This window comes from Hemicordylus capensis, chromosome 5, assembly GCF_027244095.1.
Source record: "Hemicordylus capensis ecotype Gifberg chromosome 5, rHemCap1.1.pri, whole genome shotgun sequence".
NCBI classification, from domain to species: Eukaryota; Metazoa; Chordata; class Lepidosauria; order Squamata; family Cordylidae; genus Hemicordylus; species Hemicordylus capensis.
The window spans coordinates 102,421,637-102,449,229 of record NC_069661.1 but is presented as its reverse complement, the minus strand read 5'-3'; the positions used below and the strand labels follow the sequence as shown (position 1 = coordinate 102,449,229).

The following is a 27,593-nucleotide window of genomic DNA, read 5'->3' as shown; positions in this document are numbered from 1 at the left end:
GTCACTAGCTTGTACTCCAAGCCAAGAAACTCTAAACCATGTATTGAGTTTGCTAGAGACCAAACAAAAAGTGCTGCCATTTCACCTCCTTTTCCCCAAGATGTTGCTTTTCATGCTTCCAGTTTAACTGTTAGTGTTGGCATCTGCTATGTGGATCCATCCTAAGCTGCACATGGGAGAATGGAAACGCAAGCAAAAGATGAGGTGACCATCTGTGTAGGAGTAAGCAGATAGTAATGAGTCCTCATCAGTAGGGGGCAACCAAACCACTTTAAAAGGTTCAGTTTCTGATCTGATCACCAAAGTTCCTAAAGCGTGATTGAGTCAGCTTACTGCCTTTGGCCATTCTGAGAGCATTATTTTTTATATGCTGCTACTCCATCTAAAGTGGTAGGACACTTTTGCTTCATTTCTGAAGAGTTCAGCTTTTCTCTTAATGGCAGCTGATAATGTTATTTTTCATCCTTCTGAAGTCTTTTGAAGATATTGAAAGTGGACTGCGTTCTTGTTTCTGTGGTGCAAAAACATTTTGATTTTCTTGCAGCCAGGCATGGGGGCCAGAATTTGCATATATTTGGCTTTCCTTTTGTCTAATAAGTTCACTGCTGTAGCAAGAATTCCATGTTGATATGCTGTACTACTACTAAGAAACACAGATGTTCGCTTTGAAAGATAAGATGAATAAGGAAGAGGTTTATTTCTTCACGCTTTCATATGTTTCTCATTACCTTTCATCCTTTCTCTCCGACTCTCTATCTTGTGCTGTTAGTGAAATAATACTGTCCAATATGGATGTGTATACTTCCTCCCCCTTGGAAGCTTGTATTGATTCTCAGAAGCAAATGCCAAGCAGTTTGAGCAAATGGCATGAAAGTAGCGACGAAGACTTGGATGACAGCTTTCCAGATATTGAGAGAGATGACATGTTGGCTAGAAGATTTGGAAATTTTCAGAGATCTACTAGTCCAGTTTGCACATATCCACCTTCCCTTTCGGTAGTCAGTCATAGTCCATTGAAGCAGCAAGGAAATTTTGTTGTTTATGGAGATTGGAAGACTCCACAGAAATCAGAAAGGTCAGAAACTGGAAACCAGCAGTGATGACTTTCTTATGTCTGTTCTGCATGTAGTGCTAATTGTGTCGTATTATTCTGTTTCTTGACAAGAAAGGAAAAAAAGAAAATTCTAGCTAATTAATAGCTGCCAACAAAAACAGCTGGTCGCCATCATTTTAATAGAAGAAAACAACAAATATGATTAAAGGCTTAGAATACAAGAGAAATGAGGAAAAGTGGGTGTATTTAGCCTAGAATTTTCCAAGATTTACACTGCAGCAAGTTTTTGATTTTTTAGAATCAAGATTAGAAAAAGCTCCATAATTATAGACATGACAGGGCACTAGAATTAGCTGCTTAACAGTTGTGGCTTCTTCTTCACTGGCAGCCTTTTCTTTTTTAAGTGTTTGAATCTTGTCAAATGAATTTCTTAAGTTTTTTAAGGTGTGTGTGTGTGTGTGTGTGTGTGTGAGAGAGAGAGAGAGAGAGAGAGAGAGAGAGAGAGAGAGAGAGAGATATTTTATTGCTGTTAGTGATTATCTTTTATGTTTGGTGTCCTTTTTGGCATGATGTAGTTCTGCTTCTTTAACCTTCATGTTTCTGAATTAAAATAATATAGAAATATTTTTCTGTAACCCAATTTTATGCATGCTGAATCTAAATACAGTGGATAACATACTATTAATTGTATTTATTTCACTTGTACTTTGCATTTCCTGGAAGGAAGGGTATGTCTTGCCTGGAGCTCTTGCTTGATCTCTCCATCCAGGCACTGTACAGGCTGAGACCTGCTTAGTTTTTGCGCTGTTAACAGCATCATGTACCCTCAGACTATTCCCAGGTCATCAGGCAGACTGTTGTATGCAATGATTGTGCTGCATCAGCTGTGTCTTCTGTTGTCTTTTGAATAATGGTGCCCACAATTTCCTTAACAGAAGTTCACTACTGCCTTTTGCCATGCAACATTGTCATGCAACACCTTCACTTGTATCCATAAGTTCTGTTGTAACATATGAAGATGGCCTTGGGAAGTCAGAAGATCAAGAAGAGCACACGAATGATACAACAGGAGACACAATGGGATTTAGAAATCCAGGGAAAGATGATATGATGGTGAGAAGAACCGGAGCTTTTCTGAAGCAGACCGGACCAAGCGTTAGGCAGTTCCTCCCAGTTCCTTTCTCGAAGCAGCAGAATGGTGAGGAGGCAACTAAGGAGCTTATAAAGACTGAACAGAAAGTGAAGAGGTCAGAAGGCTGTTTCCTCTCTAATTTCCACAAAAGGGCCAGAGTTATAGTCTTTTGCTGCATTTCAGTTCTCCTACAGTCTCATGTAAATAGCCATTCATCTGGTTTCCTGTCTGGAAGGCTTGTTTCCAGGAGACTAGCTTAACCAAAATCAGTGGTTACTTTTCCTTTAGGCTACTAATGGCTTTAATAGATATGTATAGGCAGGTTGGCTAGTAACATTCTTTGTGAGCTGGTAACTTTTACAGTCCTGGAAGACTGTGATGTACAACACATCTTGAGTATGTTTTTAAAATACTGTCTAAAGAATAGACAGTTAAAATAATTTAAGATACCTTTTATTCTGAGGCCCATAACCATTTCCCTTCTTGGGCAAAGGGTTTCCACTTTCCGAAACATCTAAAATTGGCAATTGCAGTGAATAGTCTACTGGACTAGGGAGATAATTGAACCAATCAGGTAAAGTGATGCAATTAAAAAAACAAAACTGTAGCAGAGTACTTTGAAACCAATCAGATAATACCTGGCTGAAGTAAACTTCACAAACCCTCTAAGACTAAAGCCAAATGTATACAGGCAAATATTGGCTGGCTGTGCTTTAAAATGATAACATAATCTATCCAAGTCTCCCTGAAAACAATGTATCAATGTCTGTATTCTGCAACTGTGGTATTTAGTGCTGGAAAGAGCAATGGTGACAGCAAATATTTTGGGTTGAGGATTTGATATCACTGTTGCTCATTCCAGCAGGTAAATATCACAATTGCAAAATACATTAATTCATCATTTTCAAAGTATTTGCATGGAGACTTGAATGAGAACATATTTGGCAGAACATGGAATCTACCTTAGTTCTGGAATTAATGTTTTAAGCCATTAAGGAAGACCTGGAGCAGGCCAAAACATGTCTGATAGAGAAATTTATTTTTATCTCTTCATTGTGCAAACTTCAAGTCTCCTTTGTGACTTCTATATTTGTTATAGAACACAATAGCTGCATATTAATTTTTGAAAATAATAATGGATATTTTAATTAGGTGATATCATTTTATTGTATTTATGTCATATTTATATACTTCCTGATATGTGTATCTCTAGGCAGTGTACACAATTTAAAACAAATATAAAACAGTAAAAACAATTAAAACAATTTCACAGAATAAAAATTAAAACAGTGTCATTGGATAGCAACAAACAGCTTAAAATTAATTTCATTTAAAAGCCTAAGAAAACAAGTGTGTCTTGTGGGCCTTCCTAAAAGCAATTGGAAATGGAGCTGCTCCTATTTTGACAGGGAGCATATTTCATAGCCCTAGGGCAGCCACAGAAAAGGTCCAGTCCCGAGTCTCCACCAAATGAGCTGGTGGCAACCATAACCAGACCTTCCCAGATGATCTTAATAGGCGGCTGGGTTCATGACAGAAAAGGCACTCTCTGAAGTACCCTGAACCCAAGCTGTTAAAGACTTTATAGGAAATAACCAGCACTTTGTATTTTGCTTGGAAACATAACTGTAGCCAGCACAGTTATTTTTAAATCAGTGTTATGTGGTCCCTTCAGTTTCTCCCAGAGACCAGTCTTGCAGCTGTATTCTGTACCAATTGCAGTTTTTGGACTATGTACAAAGGCAGCCCCATACAGAGTGTATTACAATAGTTGAGCCTGGAGTTTACCAGCATAAGACAATTTACCTCCAGAAATGGGTGTAACTGACAGATTAGCCAATGCTGATAAAAAGCGCTCCTGGCCACTGCCTCAACCTGAAAAACAAGAGAGAGTTTGGGGTCCAGGAGCACTCCCAAACTACATATCTCATCTTTCAGGGGGAATGTAACCCTATCAAGAGCAGGCAGATCTAAAACATCTCTTGAGTCCTGACCTGCCCACAGTCAGTACCTCCGTTTTACTTGGATTGAACTTCAGTTTGTTATCCCTCATCCAGCCTATTACTGCCTCCAGGCAGGCATTTAGGGAAGATATGCCATTTCCTGATAAGGTCAATATGGAGAAATAGATTTGGGTGTATTTGCACCAATTCTCCTGATGATCTCTCCCAGTGGTTTCATGTAGATGTTAAAGAGCATTGGAGATGATTGAAACACTGATATGTGTATAGTGTTTGCCTGTATACATATGGCCTTGGTCTTGAATAATTTGCAAAGCACTTTAAGCCCATTCACATGTTATGTTCAAAACTTGTACAATGAGTGCACACTCATACACAAGTATAGTCATTCACATGTTATGCTGAATGCAGCTACAGAAGAACACTTCCTATCTGTACCATGCATTTGAAGGGCCTATATCCAGGTTCACTTTTAAAATGAACACAGGTACACACAAGCATGTGTAATGAGTGTATAGATGTCTGTACACTAGTACCACTTAATACCTGAATCTGACTTTGGGAATGGTAGTGCAATGCTAACTGAGTGGTGAGGAGGTGACTATAATATTTGGATAAATAGGAGTACTAATTACAAAGGGCTATGTTACTCTAGAACCCTATGAAGGGGGTACACACAGTAAATCTGAAAGATCAGGATATCTGAATAATTGAGAGAGTTGTATGAATGCTGAGGGAGAGATTTGTGAGTGAGCCCTGCAATCTTTATAAATTCTGGGCTAGTTTAGATTATACTTCCTCAGCCACACAATTAAAAGGAGGACACATCAGTGCACACCTGTTTTAATAACTTTTGTGATGTTCTGATGCCTCCTGATGTTTCCATGAGGGGGGCTGTTTGAATGGCAGCTTTACATGTGCTCCTAATACTAGTTTAAACTAGTATTTGGAGCTCATGTAGAGTGACTTTTCAGATTAACAGGAACCCCTCCCCCCCCTCCCGTGCAATAAAGGATGCACCAGGAGGTATTGGGATGTCTGAAAGGACTTCACAATGAGTACAGTATATCCCCCTTTTAACTACATGGGCCAGGGAAGGATTATCCCATTGGCCAGGGAGCAAGCCCACTTAGAAAGATGTGCATTAAACAACTTTATCCATCTATGTTGTTTGTCCGGTCTCATTTTTAGTCTACTCTTCCTCCAAGCAGGTCGAGTCAGTGCAGATATTCCTCCCACGCCCTCAATTTTATCCTCACAACTATCCTATTAAGTAAATTAGACTGACTGAGAGAGGGTGACAGGAGAGGGATCACCCACTGATCTTCACAGCTGAATTGGTCTTTGAAACTAGATCGTCCTGGTCTAATGATCTGTCCACTATACCATGCTGGCTACCCATGGGCCCAAGATGAAGATGATAGTTGGTGTTGCAACCATAGTGTATCTGCTGGCTTACTGGGAGAGAGCATGCAAGTTAATTTCACTGGCTTTTTAAAAAATTGTGACAAATGCATGCTATATGGAGGGGAATAAGTGCTGTGACATCACTTTCCAAGTTCTGTGTCCTATATACAGGCACTCCTTGAGTTGCAAACACCCAACTTGCAAACACCCATGCTTACAAACAGAGCTCCATAACATCTTGCAATAAGCAAGTCCCCAACTTACAAACACCAACCCACACTTACAAAGAAGTCATCACTCTTGGGAACTATATGCATTCTGAGTTATGAACATCTGTCTTACAAATGAACTTTTGGAGACAACCTGTTTGCAAATTGAGGACTTCCTGTATCATCATCTAGCTCAATGATGGTGGCAGCTGCTGCTGCTGCTTCTTTCTTTTGACAAGTTTGCCTCAACTTCACAGTTTATGAGAGAGTCAATGTGGTGCATCTGCACTGCATATAAAACCTTCCCCTCAAATGTTTTGGTGTAGTTTTGTCTCTGAGGTGCTGAGCCAGGGATCTGGCAACAGTGCAGTATGAGAAGGGTGATGGCAGTCTGACTCTGTGCCATTGCAAGGCCCATGGAGTCTCTTTCTTCTATTTTTGGGTGCCTCAAAGCCCCACTGCCTGTGCATTTTTGTGGCATCTTTGATGATGCTCCCATGATCTACCTAGTACGGAAAGGCCTATTCGTGTAACTAGATCCTGATAACCTGCTAGAAATAAATCCCTGCTGTCTTTGAGTGAAACTAAACAATCTGGTTTTCCTGGCAGGCTGGAGCCACAGAATTACAATCACTCAAAATTCAATTTGTCTTTACTTTTACCATGCATGTTTGGTGACCTAATCTTGCTTGTTATCTTCATCAGTTAGAGATATCTAACTTTGTACAATTGATATGTACAGTATATCTCATTATGGGCTAAAGTACAAATTACTTTTTTAGCGTTATTATGACAGACACAGTAGTATCTGAAAAACGTCCAAAGCTATGTGCAGAAATCCCTCAAAGGCTTACAGTGCAACCTGAACATGAAGAGGAACAAGACATACCAGAGACATTGTATTCCATGCAAGAGTATGTCTCTTCTGATGCTCATGAGAATATGGCTCATCCCGAAGCAATTCAGCCAAGTAATTCTTCTAAGATGCAAGAAGTTATGGAAAGAAATGGCAGAGAATGTACATCATTAGAAGATGAACATATACAAATGTGAGCCATTGTGTAATCCACAACTTGCATCATAAATCCCTCTGTGGTCGCTGTGTGTGCGCGCATGTGCGTGTGCACGCATGTGCATGCTGAAATCAGATTTGGTTGTTGACTGACTTATGTGACTATGGATTAACAATCTTGTACACCAGTAGTGTCTCTATTGAAACAAATAAAATACTTGCAATATTTGCATTTCATTTCTCTTTCATAAACATTTAGAAAATGGAGAGGTGATGATAATGGTGTGGTGGGGTGTCAGGAGGGTACACTTTGACAAGTATTCATTTGTGAGTTGACTAGAAAGTTAAACAGTGATGGCATTTCTTTACAGTTCTAAAATTTGACTTCTATTAAATGAAATGGAATAAAGAATAGTTTAGTAGTTCAGAAATAAAATGTGTATAAAACATGCACAAGTTTCTTTGGAAATATTAACATTTTATTGCAGCATACAATGTGTTCGCTTACAATATAACTTTTGCAAGTGGTATCTCATAGCCCCCTTTCTATGCATGTTATATGCATTTTATGTCTTAATGAATCTTGATTATGCACAATGTAACACTGTAAGTGCTTGTAATATAGTAACTACACGCATAAAAACTCACCTCATAAAACAAGGTATACTTTTTATATTGGTTTTTTAAAAAAGAGAGCGACTACTTCCTATGTGCATTTTCACAGAGTGGCTCACTAACAGGGTCTTGTGCATTTTGGAACTATTTTTGCATTGTTTCTAAAATGTAATGTTACCATTGCGTAAAGAGTTACTGTAACTCATATGTGTCGTTTTGGAAATGTAATGTTCTTTATGCGCTCTTGATTGATGAAGAGATTTGACTTCAAATGAAAATATTGTGCTTCCCCCCTGCCCCACCTTCCCTTCCTCCCATTGCAATTGATACCTCCTTTCTCCCCTCAAGTCTCTAATTTTATATTTGGTTTTATAGATTCGGCTCCAGAACTCCTGTGTCTGATGACGCAGAGTAAGTTGTTGTGTGCTCAGTGGGTTGCTTTCAATAATTTAAGCTGCATGCTGCCCATACTTACAACTAATTTAAAATGCAGCTGATGCATCATTATTACTTTTCATTGTTCTAATTGCAGAGCTGTTTAAATATATGTGCTTTTAACATATACTGTGGTGATATGTGCTCCGCTGCACTGAAGTAATAATCTTTAAAGAAAGCAATAAAGCATGTAGTTGTTGCTGTAAAAGCTGACCTCTGTTAATTTTAGGAGTAATCCTTTCTCTAAACTCTTTGGGTCTACATACTTCAGTCTGCTATGACTGAAGGAAATGGAATTAGCGTAGGCTAGGTCCTGGGGTAGAATTCTGAGTAGCAAGCTGAAGAAATGAGCTTTGTGTATCATCACTGATTGACAGTCAAAAGCTAAAGCACAGTCCAATAATCCTTAAGAGTAGTGGTTTCCAACTCCCATCAGCCCCAGCTACAATTTATTGTGGCTGGGAATTATGGGAATTGTAGTTCAGCAATATCTGGAGGCCCCCAGGTTGGGAACCACTGCCTTAGAAGGATCTTCAAGGGCCAAATGTAAAGTGAGGAGTTCTGTGCCTCTATTTCCAACTTTAAAAGAACTGCAAAGCAGCCTCATGGGTTGCAGTTGAGAGTGGAAGGAGGAAGTGCTTGTTCCTTAGCTACCGGTTCAATATTCAAAACCAATCCTCCCAAGCTGCTTTTCCATGGGGGGAGGGGTATGGGGTCCCCCATATTGTTTCTTTCATAGAGAGAAAATCAGCTTTAGAGAGGTCATTTTTGAGCTGGAAAATGATGGGAAGGAAAGATTTTAACAGCTTTGCTTTGCCTTTCTCTGAACAGACTGACAACCTGTTGAAGCGCCTTTTGATTGAAAGAAAAAACGAGGAGTATAACATAGTTCTGTGTTACCATCTAGTTAATTTTCATGGCTGACATTTGGAACCATCCTTAAACTGATTATTAGCATCAGGGAATCCAGGTTTAATCCAGATCCTCTTAGCTGGAAGCTGAGGCCTAGTCTAATACCTAGAGATGTGGCTGCTCAAGCCTCAGAGCCTTTTCCAACCACAGCAGGGAAGTGTGTGTGAGTGAGTGTGAGAGAGAGAGAGATCAGGCTCTGTGACTGGCAGGCCATATCACTTTGGGCTCCATCCCCCAAGCTTCCAGTGCCAGCAGGTCTTGGCCTCGAGAACCCTAAATTAGAGCACTCACTCAAAGTCTGAATTTACCCACAGACCTGGTTCTGACACTTAGTTATATTTTCTCTAGGTGGAATCTATTGTATCAAATAATAAGACTAGCAATTATGAGCAAAAAAATAAAATAAAAAGCAAAAATAAAAACCTTTATAGCATCCCCAAAATAAATTAGGTTTATAATGTACTGGAGAATGCATATTTAATGTATTAACATCACAGCTCAGACTTGCTTAATTTGTATTTAAAACATCATTTTTATGAGGAGAAGAAATACTGTAGTTTTGGTTTCCAAGGGATAATTTAAACATTTCTGAGCAGTTCCCACACTTTTAAGTAGGAAATTCCCTTTATAGACTGGTTGTTTGCTAACTGGTATGTATAGTACATGCTGAAAGATGGCAAGGAGCATATCATATCTACACTGCAGACTTGTATTGAGCCAACTGTTATAGTTTCCCACAAAGAATTATGGGAATTATCATTTGGAGTGGCAGCTAAGAATTCCTTGTTAAAAATCCCTAGCCTCTCATGCCCACCCCCATAAAAATACAATTCCCAGAGTTTTGGGAGGCAGAATAAATTACTCTTAAACCAGGGCGTTTTTCACACAGCGAGGTTTTACTGCAAGTTCGAAGTTGCCCCAAAAAACTGACGCAAAAAGTGGATTTTTTTACTCTGGATATAAATTGTACTACACTCCTAACTTGCAGTGAAAAACCCAAATTGTGTGTGAACTGCTCCCCAATAACTTGCAGGGGCTTCAAGGTAAATCTAGCCAATATGTGAATGCACCCCCTCCATTCTGGAGGAGATGCAAGTTAAAGGGCTTCAAAAGCCCCGTGTGAAAAGCTTCTGGGTTAGGTCTATGCTGTAGATACACACCAGGAAGCTCTCTGTGGCTTCTCTAATAAGAGCTGCTAAGCAATGTTGAACTTTAAGTTGTTTTTGCATTTGAATCAGAAAGTCAAAATCAGGAATCCCTTTTCTAAAATTGATTTGTTTGTGTGAATTTTTAATGGCACATAGCGATTGAGCTTTGGAGGCAGGAAAATTGTATTCCTTATAGAATCTACTATCCAAAATGCTATGATTTCCTTTCACAAAATACTAAATTTGGTAGTTGAATGGTTCTGTCTTGATTTGGGGCTTATGTTTTGCTACAAACTTGACAAAGAAGATGATTGGGATATATTTAGGTTTGTTTGGTTTTTTTAAACGACTCTCTACAAGTCAGCACAGTAGGACACATTTTTAAAACAATAATAAAGCCACATAATCATCATCAAGCCACAGAGTTTTGACAGCTTATTTCTCACTTAAAAAAAAAAAAGGTCATTTCAGTGGTAGTCTCTCTAAATGAATTGCATTCCAACAGTTCCGTTGCATTAAAAAAAGATGGCAATAGTTAGAGATGCTTTAGTATCTTAACTCAGTCCAGAACAGGTGCTGTGATATGTGATATCTTTGGTGATATTTTTGGATGGTTAGTCTAGAGTTGCAGATAATGGGCCAGTCCAGAGGAACACGCCCCTCTACACTATGGTGAGAATGCACTTGCCCTGACATCACTAAAAGACATGCTGATACATTCTTGGCATGTCCTTTAACTGCATGTGAGGGGTGTTCATTGGAATCGCCCCTCTACACAAAGGGGTGAAACATGGTTTTGTAGCACATGTAGAGGGACAATTCTGATGAACGCTCTTTACATGCAATTAAAGGATGTGCTGAGAATGTGTTGCCATATCCTTTACTAACATCAGGGTGCGCATGTTCATGCCACAGCCCCAACATCATCCTGTGCAGAGGGCTGTGTTCATCTGAACCTGCCCAACATGTAACTGATGATGGAAGCAGCCGTCCCACCTCTCCCTCTCCTCTCCTTTCTCCCCTGTAACACAAAGCTTGGTGATGTCCCATCACATGTTTTGTCTTTCTAAATATTAAGGGGAAGAGAGGAAAGAGGACACAAGGGCAAAATGCTGTATCTTGCTTCCTATTTTGTGTGACTTGCTAGGCCTGTGTACGGAGTGTACTGTCAGGAGCCCCCTGGGTCTTGCTGCTGTTTGTCCTCCTCACCATTGCTCCCACCTCGCTTTCTTACCTGCCCTTTACCTCTGCCCAGAGGGAGCAAATAGTAGCAGTAAGGAGGAGGAGAGGAGCAGCTGCCATTGTATGAGCAGCTTGTATACCATTGTCAATCACTTGTCCACCAGCTCACTCTCTGTCAAGTGAGAAGGCAACAATGGTGAGGAGAAGCAGAAAGGAAGGGGGCGAACTGAAGATACCTTGTCTGAGGGTTCTCCAGTTCTCCTGTAACAAAACCATCACAGATTTCTACCAAACCATCACTGCTAAGTCTGTTACTACCAACTGCAGTCTGCTATAATGAAGAGTGGAATTTTTAATTGAATTCAGTGATAAATGAAGTGTTCAAGAAAGCCTTTTGAATAGTTATATGAACGGTCTGGTTTTAAGGAGTCATTTTTACTGGTGGATTTAAATTTATATTGTGGGTTTTGATTATAGTTGACATTATTGGTTTTATTTTGATTTTACTATTTACAGTAAAAATATTTTTAATTAAGAAGCTGCTTAATTAAAATTTTAGAAATAAATAAATATTTAGAAATAATTTTTAAATAAATAGAATGAGGTCCCAACTAGAAAGGGTAAAGAAGCTGGTGCTCCTGTAGCTGGTTTTAAGCTATGGTTGCTGTGCCACACACATTGTTCCTGTTAGTCTCTTTAAACTGGCTGTGTCCAGCACAGCCATCAACTCAGACACAGTTTGGATTGAGAGTAGAATGTTTTCAAAAACAAACAAACCCCCAAACTCTCACAGTTACTGTTTGTTTATTTTATTTAAAGTATTTATTCCCTGCCCCTCCAGTACACTACTGCTCGGGGCAGCTCACAACATAATGCTGTTGTATTCTATCCAGTACTCCTTTGCATTTACTTGTTGGGGCGTTTGTCCCAGTGAGGATCCCATAGAGAGATTGTAGGAGGAGTCAGAAAGGAAAAGGGAGGGGAAGGAGAAAAGAGAGTTGTTGCTGAGTAAACTATTAGTTAAATTTACATAAGTTTTCTTTGTGTATATGATGGAAGCAGCTATAAAAGCTACCTTCAAAACCAGCAACTCCGTGTATAGTCCTTTACCTCCCTCTCCATAACATCTAGCCCAATTTGCCCCATGTTCTGATATGTCATAATGTGCACTTCCACACTACACCAGCAGCAGCAGCAAGTTATTTGGAACAAAGGTGCAAGGAGTTACTCATTGTAATGGTGTTGGGACACAGATTAAGTTGAATTAACTGTTTCAGAGAACTTAGCTGTGGCGAGAACTTGAGACAGGTCTGCCATTTTCAGTGGCAGCCCTGCGTCCTTTGCAGTGTATCATTCTGCCCTCAAAGGAACAACTAGTGGCAAGAAGCCGCAAATTAGGTAGTGGCGGCACCAGAAAAAAAACCAGAAGGGGCAAAGTACATTTCGTTGTTCTGGCAGAACAAAGATGGGGCAACTGGTTGGGGAAGTACTTGCCCCTCTCTGCCCCCACCTTTGAAATTAGATTACTGTTTGCTTGGTGTTCATCTTAAAGTTGATAAGTTAACTATATTTAGATAGATTAGATTAGATTAGATTAGATTTAGATAGTTTTCTTGGAGTAGATAGATAAAGTATCCCTAGAATAGCATCCAAAGTGACAGTAGATCAGAAGGGCTTCCATATCCAAGAATATTTTGTGGTGGGCTGGAGGGAAATTCTTCAGTTTCTCTTACTACTACTACTACTAAAAAAAAAAAAAAAGTCGAAACCTCAGAGAGATCCTTGATGCTGGTAATAACGAAACCCCAATTCTACTATCTTCCATATTTAAATGATTGGTCAGGGGCCCACTCCATAATACATTCTTACAGAACTTCTCTGTGTTTACCAAAAATTATACAGCTATAGCTGCTCAACAGGATTAGATATTAACAGCACAATCCTACATATCTACTCAGAAATAAGTTCCATTTATTTCAATGGGACTTACTCCCAGGTAAGGGTGTGTAGGATTGCTGTGAAGCAAATTTAATTTTAAGAACTTCTAACATATCTTTCCATCAAAAAGTGACCAGAAATATCATGCATATTCTATAAATGTGTGCTGAAAATAACCAGTTATGTATGCTGTCTTTGAATTGTGCTGTGCTTGTGACATTTATCTTGTCTAATATTAATAACCAGCCTCTAACTTCAAACTGCAAAAGCAGTGGTCATGGAACAGAAAATTACTGTTGCTCATCATGTAATAATATATTAATAAATGTTAGCAGTACTTTGGATTTTCCTAAGCCAAATAATGTCTTGTGATCATTCACTCTGCATGCGCGCTGAATAGGGATGGCTCTCACAGCTTACTTACCATTGGCATTATCTGCAGTATTGAACAATATGCACTTCTCAACTGTCTCTCATGGTTCAGATCTGAAGCTTCAGAAACTAAATTTTGGAAAGCTTTGTTCAGAGTAATTTTAATTCACAGACCTTTCATGTCTAAAACTTAGGTATGTGGTTTTCAAACATTCTAAATTCAGGCAACTCTTTCCGTATATACTGAACTCCTGATCGTCTGCCACAGAATCTCTGGGCATACCAGATGATGCTGGGGTATGTTCTGTGGTACACACTTGGCTCATGTGAGGCTTTAGCTAAGCATGTCACATCTCACCATCGTTCCACACGTACTGATAGTGTGGCCAAAAATGCATCCAGCATTTCCTTTTTTACTTGACAATGTTACTGTAGTACTTGTCAGAGATTCTTTGATGAGACACTTCCATTAAAGGCAGAGGCACAAGAGGGTTCCAAGAACACAGTTTGAAAACCACTGGTGTTGATGAAGCAATTTATGTAGGAAGAATGGGTATAGATATTTATGTCCCCCCCCCATTAACCAAGGGACAGTTGAGAAATATGACACTGATGTGAATATAGGACTATGGGCCAGTTCAGATGAATATCAGTCCACTGTCACTCCTACATGCGATAAGGCTGGGGCTGCAGCATGAATGCGCCCACCCCAACATCATGTAAGGATGTGCCAGTGTGATTGCGGCACATCCTTTAAGTGTGTGTGTGTGGGGGGGGTGTCATCTGGATCACCCCTCTACATGTGCTAGAAAACCCAGGGCATGTGATTACAGCACATTCTTTAATAGTCTGGGGAGTGATTCAGATGTTCACACAGAATTAAAGGATGTGCTACAATCACATTAGTACTTGCTTGGATGACGTTGTGGCAGGCACATTCATGCCGTGGCCCCAGCCATATCATGTGTTGGAGCAGTGATGGGCTGAGGTTAATCAGAGCCTTCCCAAGGTTCAATTCACATTGGATGTCAAGCAAAAAAGGACATGCCTCTTCTTTTTAGTGGCATGTTACTGGGATGCAACATATATAGGCAGTTGGCACATGCATTTATATGGCTGATGCATTTGTATGCCTGATGCTGAGCTCTGCACATACCTTTGTATGGCTGGTGCTGAGCACTGCACATACAACAAAACATGGTTTTCTCATATGGTGATTGTGCAGCTAAAGCCACTCTAAGCAATGACTGATTTCAAAGCTTTTCAGAGGAGAAGATGCATTTAATTTTGCTCTAGCACCCTCATGTGGCTGAAGTGTTCCAAGTCTGTCAGTGAGCATCATGAGTCACTTCCTTGATTTTCCTTGCACTTCTTTTCCTTCAGGAGCATGAGCATGTTTGACATGAGATGCACAGATGAGACTGCTGTGATACAGCCTCACAGCAAAGCTCGCCATGAAAAGTTACAGACGATTCACCACCAGCTGAAAGAGGATGAAGATCGATGGCAGGATGTGAGTATCGGACCATAGGGCTTTTGTAGCCACATGAGCCAAAGGGTCTCCCAAAGGTCTGTGTTCTCTGAGCAGAATAATAGTGATGCTTGCACAAGGCTTTTTCACCTGCACATACATAAGTGACCATCCTGTTTCATCAGTAACACTCAAACAAACCCCTCAGGGGGCTTCTCTTACTTTTTGTTGTGTTGTTTCTAGAAGCTTTCTTTCTTGGCATTGGCCACTGTCCCACCTGATTACAAAAGCTGAACAGATACCATATTGTTCATCACCTTGTGTTTGTGTAGATTTCTCTTCTGTGCAATTCTCCATTAGGTGGGGTCCTTTTCCTCTTAAAAGTATAGTCCCTTAAAAGGATAGTCTGTTGCCGAAGGACAGAAGCAAAACATTTTTCAGAACAGTGGTGGAAGAAAATTTACATGTATGTGTTTTCTGGTTGTATGGTAGTGGTGGGTGGGTATTCTATATATTCTACAGTGTTGTGGCTGTTTTCAAAGCAGGGGCTGCTGCTTAGAAAGCTTCTTATTTAAATCTTAGGTGAGATTATAATGTAGGTTTGTCTGCAGATGGGGAGACGGGGTGTATCCACTGATTATGGGGTGGCTATTCTGGTGGTAGTGGGGAATAGAAGAAGTAACATTGGCAAGTCAGAAGACCATTACAGGGGAAGGGAAATCAGAAATCTAATAGCTGTTGCCCCTTCTGGCTGTCCTGCCAGCTCTTTGACCTTGGGGAGCAGTGCCAGCTATCCACGGAGCCTCACCTTGCTCCTTTGTAATGTCAGGTCAGTCCAGAATAAATCAGAAATCATCCATGATCTGATTATGGATGAAGGAGCAGACCTGTTAAGCATCACAGAGACTTGGTTGGGGAAGGCTGGTGGCCAAGTCTGGTCCCAGCTTCTTCCTCCAAGGTCCTCTGTTGAGCAGGTGGGAGGACACAGGCGGGAAGGTGGAGTAGCTGTGGTCTAAGAACAACATCTCCCTTACTAGGATTCTTGTTGAAGTGTCTGACCATATCAAATGTGTGTACTTAAGTTTGGGGAGGAGGGATAGACTGGCTTCTGTTGGTGTACTGATCACCGCGCCACCCAACAGAGTCCCTAACTGAGCTGACAGACTTGGTCTCAGGCTTTGCATTGGAGACTCCCAGGCTTGTGGTGGTGGGAGACTTCAGTGTTCACCTGGGGACCAAGTTGTCCTGGGTGGCTCAGGAGTTCATAGAGGCATGACACATATGGGCCTATCCTAAGCAGTCTCAGGACTGACACATGTTGCTGGTCACATGCTTGATCTGGTCTTTTTACTCTGATCAGGGTGGTGTTCCATGAGTGGGGACTCCTGTGATTTCCCCATTGTCATGGACAGACCACCATCTGGTTAAGGTTGGACTCAACTACATCCCACCTCTGCAGGGGTGAGGAACCTATTAGGATGGTCATCCTGAGAAGGTTATTGGATCCAATAGGATTTCAAGAAGCTTTGGAAAGATTTAGTGTTGGCTCTGCCAGTGAACCTGCTGATGCTGTCATGAAGAATTGGAATAGTAAAATCACCAGAGCAGTAGACATGATATTCTAAGCATCTTCTCCAATCCACTTCAAAATTGGCCCCTTGGTATATGGAAGAACTACAGGTGCTGAAGCGGCAAGGTAGATGACTGGAGCACAAGTGGAGAAAGACTCCACTCACATCCAACAGATTACAACATAGAGCACATTTGAAGATCTATGCTCAGATAATACATGCTACAAAGAAGCTATTTTTCCCCTGCCATGTTGCATCCACAGGCTCATATCCAGGGGAGTTGTTCAGGGCTGTGAGAGGGTTAGTACATGCCTCTTCTCCCTTGAATCAGAATTTGGCACTATCTATTACCCACTATGACGTTTTAAATGAGTTTTTTGTGGATAAAATCTCTCATATTCTGGTAGATATTATAAATGCTTCTCTGGGGGAGGGAAGGATGCCTCCTTGTCTTAAGGAGCCAATAAGTAGAACTCTTCTGAAGAAGCCTGCATTGGATCCCTCAGTTAAGCAACTATAAGCCTCTCTCCAGTCTTCCATGACTGGGCAAGTTAATTGAGAGGGTGGTGGCCTCCCAGTTCCAGAGAGATTATATAGACCCATTTCATACTGGTTTGGGGGCAGGCTGTGGGGTGGAGACTGCCTTGGTTGACCTGATGAATGATCTCCCAATTAAGAATATACAGTGGGAATGTGATTCTGTTGGTCCTTTTGGAGCTCTTGACGGCTTTTGATATTATTCTACCATAGTATCCTTCTGGAGCGTCTGAGGGGCTTGGTGCTGGGAGGCACTGCTTTGCAGGTTCCGCTCCTACCTCTCGGGCAGATTCCAGATGGTGTCACTTGGAGACTGTTGCTCTTCAAAATCTGAACTTTTGTATGGTGTCCGCCAGGGCTCCATACTGTCTCCAGTGCTTTTTAATATCTACATGAAACAGCTGGAGATTATGAGAGATCATCAGGAGATTTGGTGCAGGATATTATCAGTATGCTGATGACATCCAGATCTATTTCTCCATGTCAACATCATCAAGAGAAAGCATAACTTCCCTAAATGCCTGCCTGGAGGCAGCGATGGGCTGGATGAGAGAAAAACTGAGACTGAATCCAGATAAGATGGAGCTACTTATTGTGTGGGGTTGGAACTTGGGAGACTATTTTGATCTGATGGTTCTGGATAGAATCACACTTCCCAAGAAGGAACAGGTACTCAGTCTGGGAGTGCTTCTGGATTCAAACCTCTCCCTGATGTCTCAGGTTGAGGTGGTGGCCAGAGGTGCTTTCTATGAGCTTTGGCTGATATGCCAGCTGCATGTGTTTCTTGAGATAAACAACCTCAGAACAGTGGTACATATGCTGATGACCTCCAGACTTTACTGCAGTGCACTCTATATGTGGGGCTGCCTTTGTATGTAGTCCGGAAACTGCAGTTAGTACAGAATGTGGCAGCCAGGTTGGTTTCTGGGTCATCTCAGAGAGACCATATTACTCCTATACTAAAAGAGCTACAGTGGCTATCAATAGGTTTCTGGGCAAAATACAAGGTTTTGCTTATAACCTATAAAGCCCTAAACAGCTTAGGCCCAGGGTATTTAAGAGAATGTCTTCTTCACCATAAGCCCATTGCCCATTGAGATCAGCTGGAAAGGTTTGTCTGCAGTTGCCACCTGCTCGTCTTGTGGCTACGCAGGACAGGCGTTCTCTGTTTCTATCCCGAGACTCTGGAATGCACTCCCTGATGAAATAAGAGCCTTCCTATCTCTGACAACTTCTTGAAAGTCCCTAAAGACTCATTTTTTCACCCAAGCTTTTTAACTTGACTGTGGTTTTAAATGGTTTCACGGTTTTCATTTTTAATTTGTTTTATGTTGCTGTAAGCCACCCAGAGATAGACGTTTGGAGTGGTCTACAAATTTGAGAAATAAATAAAGTGACATGAAAAAAATTATATAAGATGTTTTCTCCTTATGCTACTGCTGTTGTGCAGGGATCATTTATACAAATATGAAACAGTTGATTGAATTGTTTGTATGGGGTACAAGCAGCTTGTGCATGCTACAGCCATGTAGGGTGAATCCTATGGGAACCTGAAATATTTGCTGAAGCTCCCAATTTTATGTGAATTTCAGTTCCAGGTGGGTGGGGTTCACATGGCTGTTCATGCCCACATGGTTGTGGGCATGAGCAAACAGGAGAATGAACTCCAGTGCCATGGCATCAATCACTCAAATCAAAATCATGCTGGGTTATTAAATTTGGAGAGTTGTAAAGCATCAGTCATGGCTAAATCCCATTGAAACTAGTGGGATTTAAGTTAGTCATAACTTGTGCCATTGATTTCAACTACTACTCTAGTAGTAGTAAACTACTCTACTAGTACTAGTAGTAGAGTAACTAGTCTGGATGTTGCTTATTACCAATAGCAAAGAACACTGTGCATCAAGGAGATACAAGGAAAAGTCCACCGGGTACTGCGGCTGTGCAGCTTCCATTCAGTTGTCTGTCAGGCCAGCCCTACCATAAGGCAGAAGAAAGCATCTCACTCCAGGCAGCAGACTTTGGAGTACCATTAATGACCACAAGTTATCAGTTATTTAGTTCAGGGTTTTCCAATCTTGTGTCCCCAGATGTTGTTGGATTAATACTCCCATCATCTCCAGCCATAATAGCTTAATGCCATTGTTACTCGGGGTGTTGGTAGTGGTAGTTCAGCTGCATCTGGGGACCCAGGTTTGAGAATCCATGATTCGGTTCATTATATTTTTACTGTTATGGGAATGACACAATTTGGATATTCTGCCTCAGGCATGAAAATATCTTGGACTATCTCTGTATGCTTGCAACAGTTTTCATTTCATTTCATAGTCCTTATGCTATTTTCAGATCAGACAAAAATGAACTCGTGTGATCAATGTATCCTCAGTGATGCTTGTGGAAGACTCTTATACAGAACAACAATGCTTTGTAAATTGTTCCTGAAAGCCACAATAAAATTACGAGGCAACCTTGCATTTTAGCCTACTTTCCGTAAAAAAAGTAAAGTTATGTGAACACACAGCATTCTGTGTGCGTGCATGCATATGTGTGTCTCCCTGTGTGATTGTGTGTCTGTGTGTCCATCCTTATCAACTTCACAGTGCCTAGAGCAATATGAACCAAATTGGGTACAGTTGTAGGAACACATAGGGGCACCTCAATGACATAGTTTGTAATGACGTCACCCACCTTAATTCAGGATGGCAGAAACATGAACTTTTGAGGTGCAAGTGGGTTAACTTGTGAACTACCTAACTGATTTGAACCAAATTTGGAACAGTTGTAGGGACATGTAGGGACACTTCAATGGTGTAGTTTGTGGTGATGTCATCCACCCCTGTTTAAAAGTGGTATATAATTATTTGTCATCATATTCATTGTACACTGAATAGTTACACAGATGGTAGAGAAATTTTGGTGGATGCAACAGTTTTTTAAAAACTGCTAAAAGCTGGTCTAGCATAGTGGCTAAGAGAGTGAACTGTAAACCAGAAAAGTCTCTGGTTCAAATGTCACCTCTGCCCAAAAGTCATTAGGTACCATTAAGCTAGGTCTAGCCTCAGCCCTAAGCCTGTAATCTGATGAGCATGATGATCTACCTTGCAAGTACAAATGCTAAGGATTACTATTACTGTAACTATATTAAAGGCACAGGAAGTCCTTTGCCTCTGGTTACCCTCTCTGTCTTTCTCTCAAACAGAACAAACTCTTAAATTAAGAAATAATATAGTGTTGATGCCACTACTATAACCCACCTTAGGCTGGGATACTATCTCTTTGTAGATTCTGACCCAAGAGTTGAATACTAGTGGCCTAATCTATCGTACAAGGTTGCTTTTTGCTGTTACACAGACTAGATCATGCTCTCTTTGTACTTTCTCCAACAGGATTTAGCTCGGTGGAAAAGTCGCCGGAGAAGTGCTTCACAGGATTTATTAAAAAAAGAAGCTGAAAGAAAGAAGATGGAGCGATTATTGACTGGAGCTGATGGGACCAGTGAGCGTAGGAAAAGCATCAAGACTTACAGAGAGATTGTGGAAGAGAAGTATGTTCTTTTTAGGAAACAGTGTTCTATAGCTCTTAACCATCACCCCATTAGAGCTGCTGTCCTATGTCTAATGGAGACACAGTGAGCTCATACAGATGAACATAGGGCCTCCATCTATATCCCTCTGCCAAGTGATGGTGAGGATTTTACTGCATCTCAAATGCAGATGTATGGTGGGATAATATGGTTCAAATGATAATCTGTATGGACTCACTTTCTTGCACGGTCAGCAGAATTGCATGGTAATGTTTTCCCCTGGGTTCTGCTACTTCAGGCTGTGGATGTATCTGCATTGGGGTGCTGGGAAAGTTGTTTTTGTTTGAATGCTCCTCCATGAGGAGGAATTGTAAACTAACAGCTGGAAAACTAGCATGTTGAGAGAAGGAGGTCAGCCTAGCCATGCTAGTTTCTTTATGCAGAGAGTATTTGATTTGGGGGAACGTATAAATATATCAAATAAATAAATAAACATTCACCCATGCCTACCTGCAGTTTGAGGTGGTATATGCCAGGAAAAGGCTTGCCACATGATTTCAATAATAACATAAAATGGCTCCCTCTCTTAAAAGTATTGAATGAACTATGGAGTGGAGCTGTTTACTACTTTCTTCAGAGCTGTTGCAGATTAGATATGAGTTGGGCATACTCTCTTTTGCACAAATACCCAGCAGTGCTAGAAATTTGTCATTTACTGGCAATCATGCTTCTGTTCTCCCCAAAACAGAGAGAGGCGAGAGAAAGAGCTTCATGAAGCATACAAGAATGCCAGGTCGCGTGAGGAGGCAGAGAGTATTCTCCAACAATATATTGAGAGATTCACTATTAGTGAAGCTGTCCTTGAACGCTTGGAGATGCCAAAAATTCTGGAGAGAAGCCATTCAGCTGAGCCAAATTCATCATCCCCACCGAAGGACCCGAATCCTCTTAGATATCTACGGCAACAATCACTCCCTGTCCCCAAATACACTGCCAAGGTAGAGGCAACCATTGCTCCCGCCAGCGGATCGGAAGCCAGCATTTCCACAGGCCGCACTTCTCCAAGCAAACCTTTCGTCTCCAAGGCTGTGCCTATGCTGACCCCCAAGCCTTACTCGCAACCCAAAAACACCCAGCAGGTTTTGAAAACCTTTAAGGTAGGTTGAAGGATGCCTTTCAAAGAGCTTGAAACAACAAAGGGAACAGCTTTAAACAGTCCTTTCTTAATATGGCAGAGGTTGATGGTGACTATTATGATTATGGTTATTTAGCTACAGTATGAAGAGCCTATTCCCACAATAACTAGAAAGTGGGCTAAAGGAGCCTAGCCACCTTTCTAGTGATCATTGGAACCACTGGACTCGCAGGTGAGCCCAGTGGTTCCAAGGCAGCTAGCCTGCCTAATTCCCCCTCTTTCCCCTTAAGCGAGTGCTCCGTTATCCTCGTTTTTTAAATCGTGTGCTGCCGTGGTGCGTGGCGACACACTAGTAGACCCCCAATTGGCAGGCTACAAGCAGCTACAAGTCAGAGGTCCCCCCAGAATGCCCCATGTGCTCATGCTGAGACTTCCGGGGTCCACATGGCCCCCGATCCCCACATCCCCCACTGGCTCCATAACGGAGTCGTGTGGGTGGCCAATCCGGCTGCCCAGGGCTGCAGGACTGCTCGTGTGCTGGGAACTCTCCCCAGCAAACCCCGTCCGGCGCTAAACATGGGCCATGTGAAGCACTTCAAAGTCTGTGTGTGGGCATCACTGGAAATCAGTGTATTTTTCCCCCTTCAGAATGATTGTTTATTAATATACAGATTTGTGCAGATCTAATCAGTTAATTGATTAAAACATATATGATAATCAACTAAGATTTCTTTAATTGTGTAACAGCCGTTGTTTAATTAATAAAGCCATCCATCAGTGCACATGGTGCTTTTTTGCAAATGTAAAAAGATCAATCCCTACTGGAAGACTTTATACTCTAAATTCCTAATAGCTCTGAGAGATTTTCCTGTCAGTTGGGTTGGTGGTTCTCTTGAGACCTGGTCAGCATTCAGAATGAAGGAATGACCTGGTCCATTGAGACACTGGTGGCTCCCATACTGCTGCTATAACATATAAGGGGCACATGAATAGCTCTGCAGTTAGGGTTGTACAAATGCTGAACTGCTACTGGAGACACTGGTGTTTCCAGAAACATTATTATGTTCTTTCTTCGTAGAAACACCAAAGATTGCCTTGGCTCTTTTATTTTTCTTTACTCACTTTGTTTTGAAACTCGGTCTTGCAGGTAGATGGAAAAATCAGCATGAATGGGGAAACCTTCAATGGAGTGGAAGAGGAGCAAGACAGAGAATGTACAACGTTCATATTTGCTCCTTCGCCAAGTCGTTCACCAAAGCCTGACACTGTGGTGGAAGTGGATGGCACCTTGGTGGAGGGGAAGCAAGACTCCACTAGCACTGAACTGGTTCTGAAGAGACTTATCGAGCATAGCAAACACAGAGAGCAGACCGTAAGGACAACACGATGGGATTGGCTCCATTTCTTTTTTAGTGCTTTCACACCACCTTTCATAATGCATTTTAGGAGCCCTTTGAATGATCTCCTGGCCACATGGATCTGCTGGCCTCCATGAGCAGATGCCATGCAGTTGGGAGAATAAACTATAGATTGGAACTGATCACCCAGGACTTCCATGTGGGGTGCCAATCGGGAAAGACCTGTATGATTGGACCTGCCCATATGCTTAGATCATTTAGACATGGCTCCCACCCACATGGGAGCTGCTTAAGGATAAGTGGTTTCCACATGGCTAGGAGAACATTTAAAGGGCAACAAGAATTCCAAGTTTGCAAAGTTTAAGCTTCAGAACCCCGTATGATTTTGAAAAGAACTTTTTAATGCAAGTCCCAACACTGAAAGGTATATTACAAATAATTTGCTATTTAAATATTTCTGTATTGGGAAAGTAAATCTATTTGCAAACAAGTTTTATAGGGAAGTGTTTTTCAGATGAATGCTTTAATTTAATACTCTTTTTGCTACAGTAAAAGAAAAACAAAGCCAGATTTATTCCTTCTTTCTTGTGTTGGTACATTAGAGCATAACTGGAAGTGATCTTCCAGACTGATCTAAGTATTTGCATTCCCCCAACCCTTAACTTTTAAAAGGACTCTTTGACTCCACAATTTTTAGAAACTTATTTAAAAACTTTAAAACATTCTTTCATGAGGAAGACTATTTGTTTCCAGGCTGTGTGGTCTGCTACATGTATACATTAGCTCAAATCTTGGTTTGTTGGTTTGCAACCTTAAATACATCAGGAGAGGAAAGGAAACTGTATAGCTTCATTACAGCTCCAAAGTAGTCATTTGCCCAAACCGTAAAGCTAATTGCATAATTTTTTTAATGAGCCTCAGGATTTAGTTTAACAAGGCTAAGGAGTTTCTCAACTCTTGCTGTGTCTGGCATACTGACAGTCACATAATTTGCCCAATATATGAAGCCTTTCTTCTCCATTTACAATTTTCCTTAAGTGGCAGAATTGAATGTCAACATCTATAGTTAGTTTTTTGCAGTGTAAAAAAGCATTCACATGAAATCCACCCCAACCAGCTCCTAGTGTCTATGTGGGTTTGGTCAGGGTACAAAGATTAACCACACTCAACCACTATTGCAAAATCTGTACATTTTAGCCCTTTCCAACAGACAGATTGGCCCTGGTAGTGCATTAAGTATTAATCCCTTCTGGGCCTAAAGTATTGTAGATGGTTCTTCTGGGTGAATTTAGAAATGAAATGAATCAGCTTTTTTGTAGAAAATGGGAGCATAATATGTAGTTGACCTAAATTTAAATATTGTATAATTTAAATTTGCTTCCATATTCCACCAGTTATAATCTGGGAACCTCATTTCTGAAACAGTTAATTAATGCATTAAAATTAGCTGTGTTTACATACAGTATACTGAATTCATTACTATTATTACTACTGCTATTTATATACTGCTTCTCAACAAAACGTTAGCAAAGCAGTTTAGATAGGAAAAATAATAATAAGATGAGACCCTGTCCCCAAAGGGCTTACAATGTATAAAGCAGGAGAAGGTAGAAACCAGCAACAACCACTGAAGGGATGTTGTGCTGGAGTTGAATATGACCAATTGCTCTCCCCCTGCATAATATAAAGAGAATCCCCACTTTGAAAGGATTCTCTTTACCCAGTTAGCAGGGGAACGACACATGGATGTTTCTTTTCATGTCCCATCAATGCTCTGTTTTGAAAACAGGCAGTTCAGGGCTGTTAAAGAAATGAAAAATATTATTGATAGGTTTTTAATCTTGACAATTTTGCAGAATTACTGGACTGTGGAGAGCTCTGATGAGGAGTCCATACAGATGACCATTTTGCCACCACATTCTAGCATACATTTGCATTTTGTGTGGGAAAATCCTCATTACCTTACTGAGCAGATAATCAAGCTATTACAGGGAGAGAGAACTCTCCCTGGAGCAGTTGAGTTGGCTGTATGGTATTTTTGGTTGCAATTTAATCAAAATGACTTGGAAATAAGCATTTTAGAGATGGAAAGGACCTTGGAAGTTTCCTGATCGTCTCACCACCCCTGCTCAGTACAGGAATTGGCCTTGTGTGTTTATAATTGAGGTGTCTTGGTTGTTTATAACTGAGGTGACTTTTAGGTGTCTTGGGTGTTGCTGCCTTTTGAACTGGAAAATGGCATATATTGCCTCTAGGGCATTTTCAATTTAATCTGTCTTTATTCTTGTACTGGGCTCAGAAGTCACCAAAGGAATATATGCATTTTAAATAACATATGTTAACTGAAACATCCCTACTTTTTGTTGCTCTGTACTCTATGTTGCTATTCTACTTTGTGTATGTTGCTAGTTATTCCAGAAGAGGAAGTAGGGTGTAGCTCCAATAAACAGAAAAAAACCTGGACAGGAAATGGGTGCTAGGTGCTCAGTGGGTGCTAGGAAATGGCTGAAAGAGAAATCAGAGCAGCTGAAGCCCAATTTATTTTGGGTTAAAAGATTAAATTATATAACCTCCAAAAGCAAAGATGGCAAGATGTGTTCTGCACGATAAACTCTGCTGTATAGAGATTTTGTTGTCCTGCTGGTTCTGGTAATAGAAAGATTGCTACTTTTTCTTTTTCTTTTTTCTAGGCTTATTGAAAATGTGTTACTATCTTTCTTTTGATTCACTGCTGAATTTGCCTAAAGGGCAAATTTGAGGCAAATTTGAACTTTCATGCTTGGACAAAACATCCAAGGAATTTTGTAGGAAGCAAAAACTGTTTTGATTAGACCAGCAAAACTTCAGTGGCCGAGGAGGGAAATCCACAAACAGTTCCTAAGTTACCACGAAACATAAAGTGTTGAGATGAATGGAGGTTCCTGCCTAGGTGAAATCTCTGAGGGATTCTGATAGAGGCAAAAAGTGTTGATGAGATTAGCAAAAAGTATTGGTCCAGAGGCTGGGGTTCTGCACATCCCTGCTTCATGATTTGGTTTCTCATTAGTTGATTACTTTATGTTCAACTAGTGGTTTTGTAGCCCGTTGGTTAACGGGCGCTAGTGGAGCTCTGCGCTCCAGACGTTCGCCGCCATTCCCTCTCCCGCCACCCCCCGGCGCCCGCGGCTCCGGCCGGGCCCGCCACCTACCGCCGCCCGTGGCTCCGGCTGGGCCCGCCACCCACCGCGGCTCCGGCCTGGCCCACCGCTGCCCGGGCCCACCGCCGCATTGTTTTGTTTGCCGCCTCGTCCGGCAGCCATCCTGGGCAGCCAGAAGCGGCCGCCCCGAAGAAGCCGGGTAAGTGGCGGCACGGCCAGGCCTCGGCCATGGCTCTGCCGCCTCCTCGGCCGCGCCGCCTCCCCTGGCCGAGGCGGCGGCTTTGCCGCCGCCTCGGCCAGTGTCCCCCGCCGCCGCTTACCCGGCTTCTTCGGGGCGGCCGCTTCTGGCCACCCAAGATGGCCGCCGGGTGCTGGCGGTCCTGCCTCCCTGGCTCCTTCTGGCCATGCGCTTCGCGCATGCCCAGAAGAGGCCAGGGAGGCACGGACACCAAGCCTTTTACTAGATAGGATGGCTGGCAGAATACTGTATGAACTATGTCCACTGAAAAGTGTTGTGTATGAGGTAATATGAAAACTCTGTCTGTGGTGGTTCATTCAAACATGCAAGCCACTGCTGAAGTGGTCACCAAATGATGAACAGATATGTTCAAAATTAGTTCAGTATGAACATGGGGCTTTAGCTAGTCAAATTAAAACTGAGTCTCTTAGTTCTGGCTCACTTTCTGCTTTGCATTTGTTGGCTCAATAATTCAGCCCTCAAACCACTTCCTGTGGAGTAGTGCAATCCAAGTTTCTAAGTCAGTGGATGTCTTGAAAGACTGCTCTTTGCTGAGTGTCTTGAATTCAAGCCCCTCTAAATTCAAGGAGCAAATTCTGCTATTGCATTAGAAAAAGCACAGCGTTTGTATTTGTTTCTCCTCTGGTTTGACAGTAATGCAAATGTTCTCTGCAGGGCTCCGTGACTGAAGAAACTAAAAACACCAACCAAAAAGACAACATTGATTCAGAAAGAGCATCTCCAGGTTTGTTTCAAAAAGCATTTTAAGGGTAGCCAAACTGACAGGCATTTTCTTTTTAAACAGAGACTAGTTCACACAGGGCCCCAGATTGTATCTACCTTAGATGGTAGGGCATAGGCCTATGGAAGTGAACCTTCAGCTCATATGGCCTCCTTCACTGTATGTAGGTAATTTGGGGTGATCCGAGTCAGGTCAACTACTAGTCATAATGGCTGGTATGAGACCTCTTGGTTAAGAGGCCAGTCACAGAGAAGCAATGGTGGGAGAGGGCTATTTGTCTCACTTCTGTGCCTCCCAGAGTTGGGAGGTTGGCCACTGTGGAAAGCAGGATGCTGGACTAGATGGACCTTTGGTCTGATCCAGTAGAGCCCTTAGGAACATAGAAAACTAACTTACACTGAGTCAGACCATTTGGTCTATCTAGCTTAGTATCGTGTCTACTCGGTGCCACTGCCTGGCAGTGGCTTGCTAAAGTTTCAGGCAGGAGTCTTTCCCAGCCTTACC

The 27,593-nt window shown here is 41.6% G+C and overlaps 1 protein-coding gene across 19 annotated transcripts in view; it reads left to right on the top strand.

Annotated features, from left to right (window-relative positions):
- LIMCH1 (LIM and calponin homology domains 1) overlaps positions 1-27,593 on the top strand; it is a 273,017-nt gene that overhangs the window by 205,371 nt on the left and 40,053 nt on the right. For 16 of the 19 annotated variants that reach the window (XR_008308119.1, XM_053253675.1, XM_053253673.1 and 13 more), the window contains 9 exons: positions 770-1,075; positions 1,990-2,301; positions 6,546-6,812; positions 7,766-7,801; positions 14,761-14,890; positions 20,343-20,500; positions 21,228-21,640; positions 22,766-22,986; positions 27,023-27,092. Coding sequence is in view for 18 of the 19 variants with exons in the window: in XM_053253675.1 (XP_053109650.1) it covers positions 770-1,075; positions 1,990-2,301; positions 6,546-6,812; positions 7,766-7,801; positions 14,761-14,890; positions 20,343-20,500; positions 21,228-21,640; positions 22,766-22,986; positions 27,023-27,092 (1,913 nt within the window). In the remaining variant the exon portion in view is untranslated. The remainder of the gene's footprint in view (positions 1-769; positions 1,076-1,989; positions 2,302-6,545; positions 6,813-7,765; positions 7,802-14,760; positions 14,891-20,342; positions 20,501-21,227; positions 21,641-22,765; positions 22,987-27,022; positions 27,093-27,593) is intronic. The other 3 variants (XM_053253678.1, XM_053253682.1, XM_053253688.1) reach the window with 3 other exon arrangements.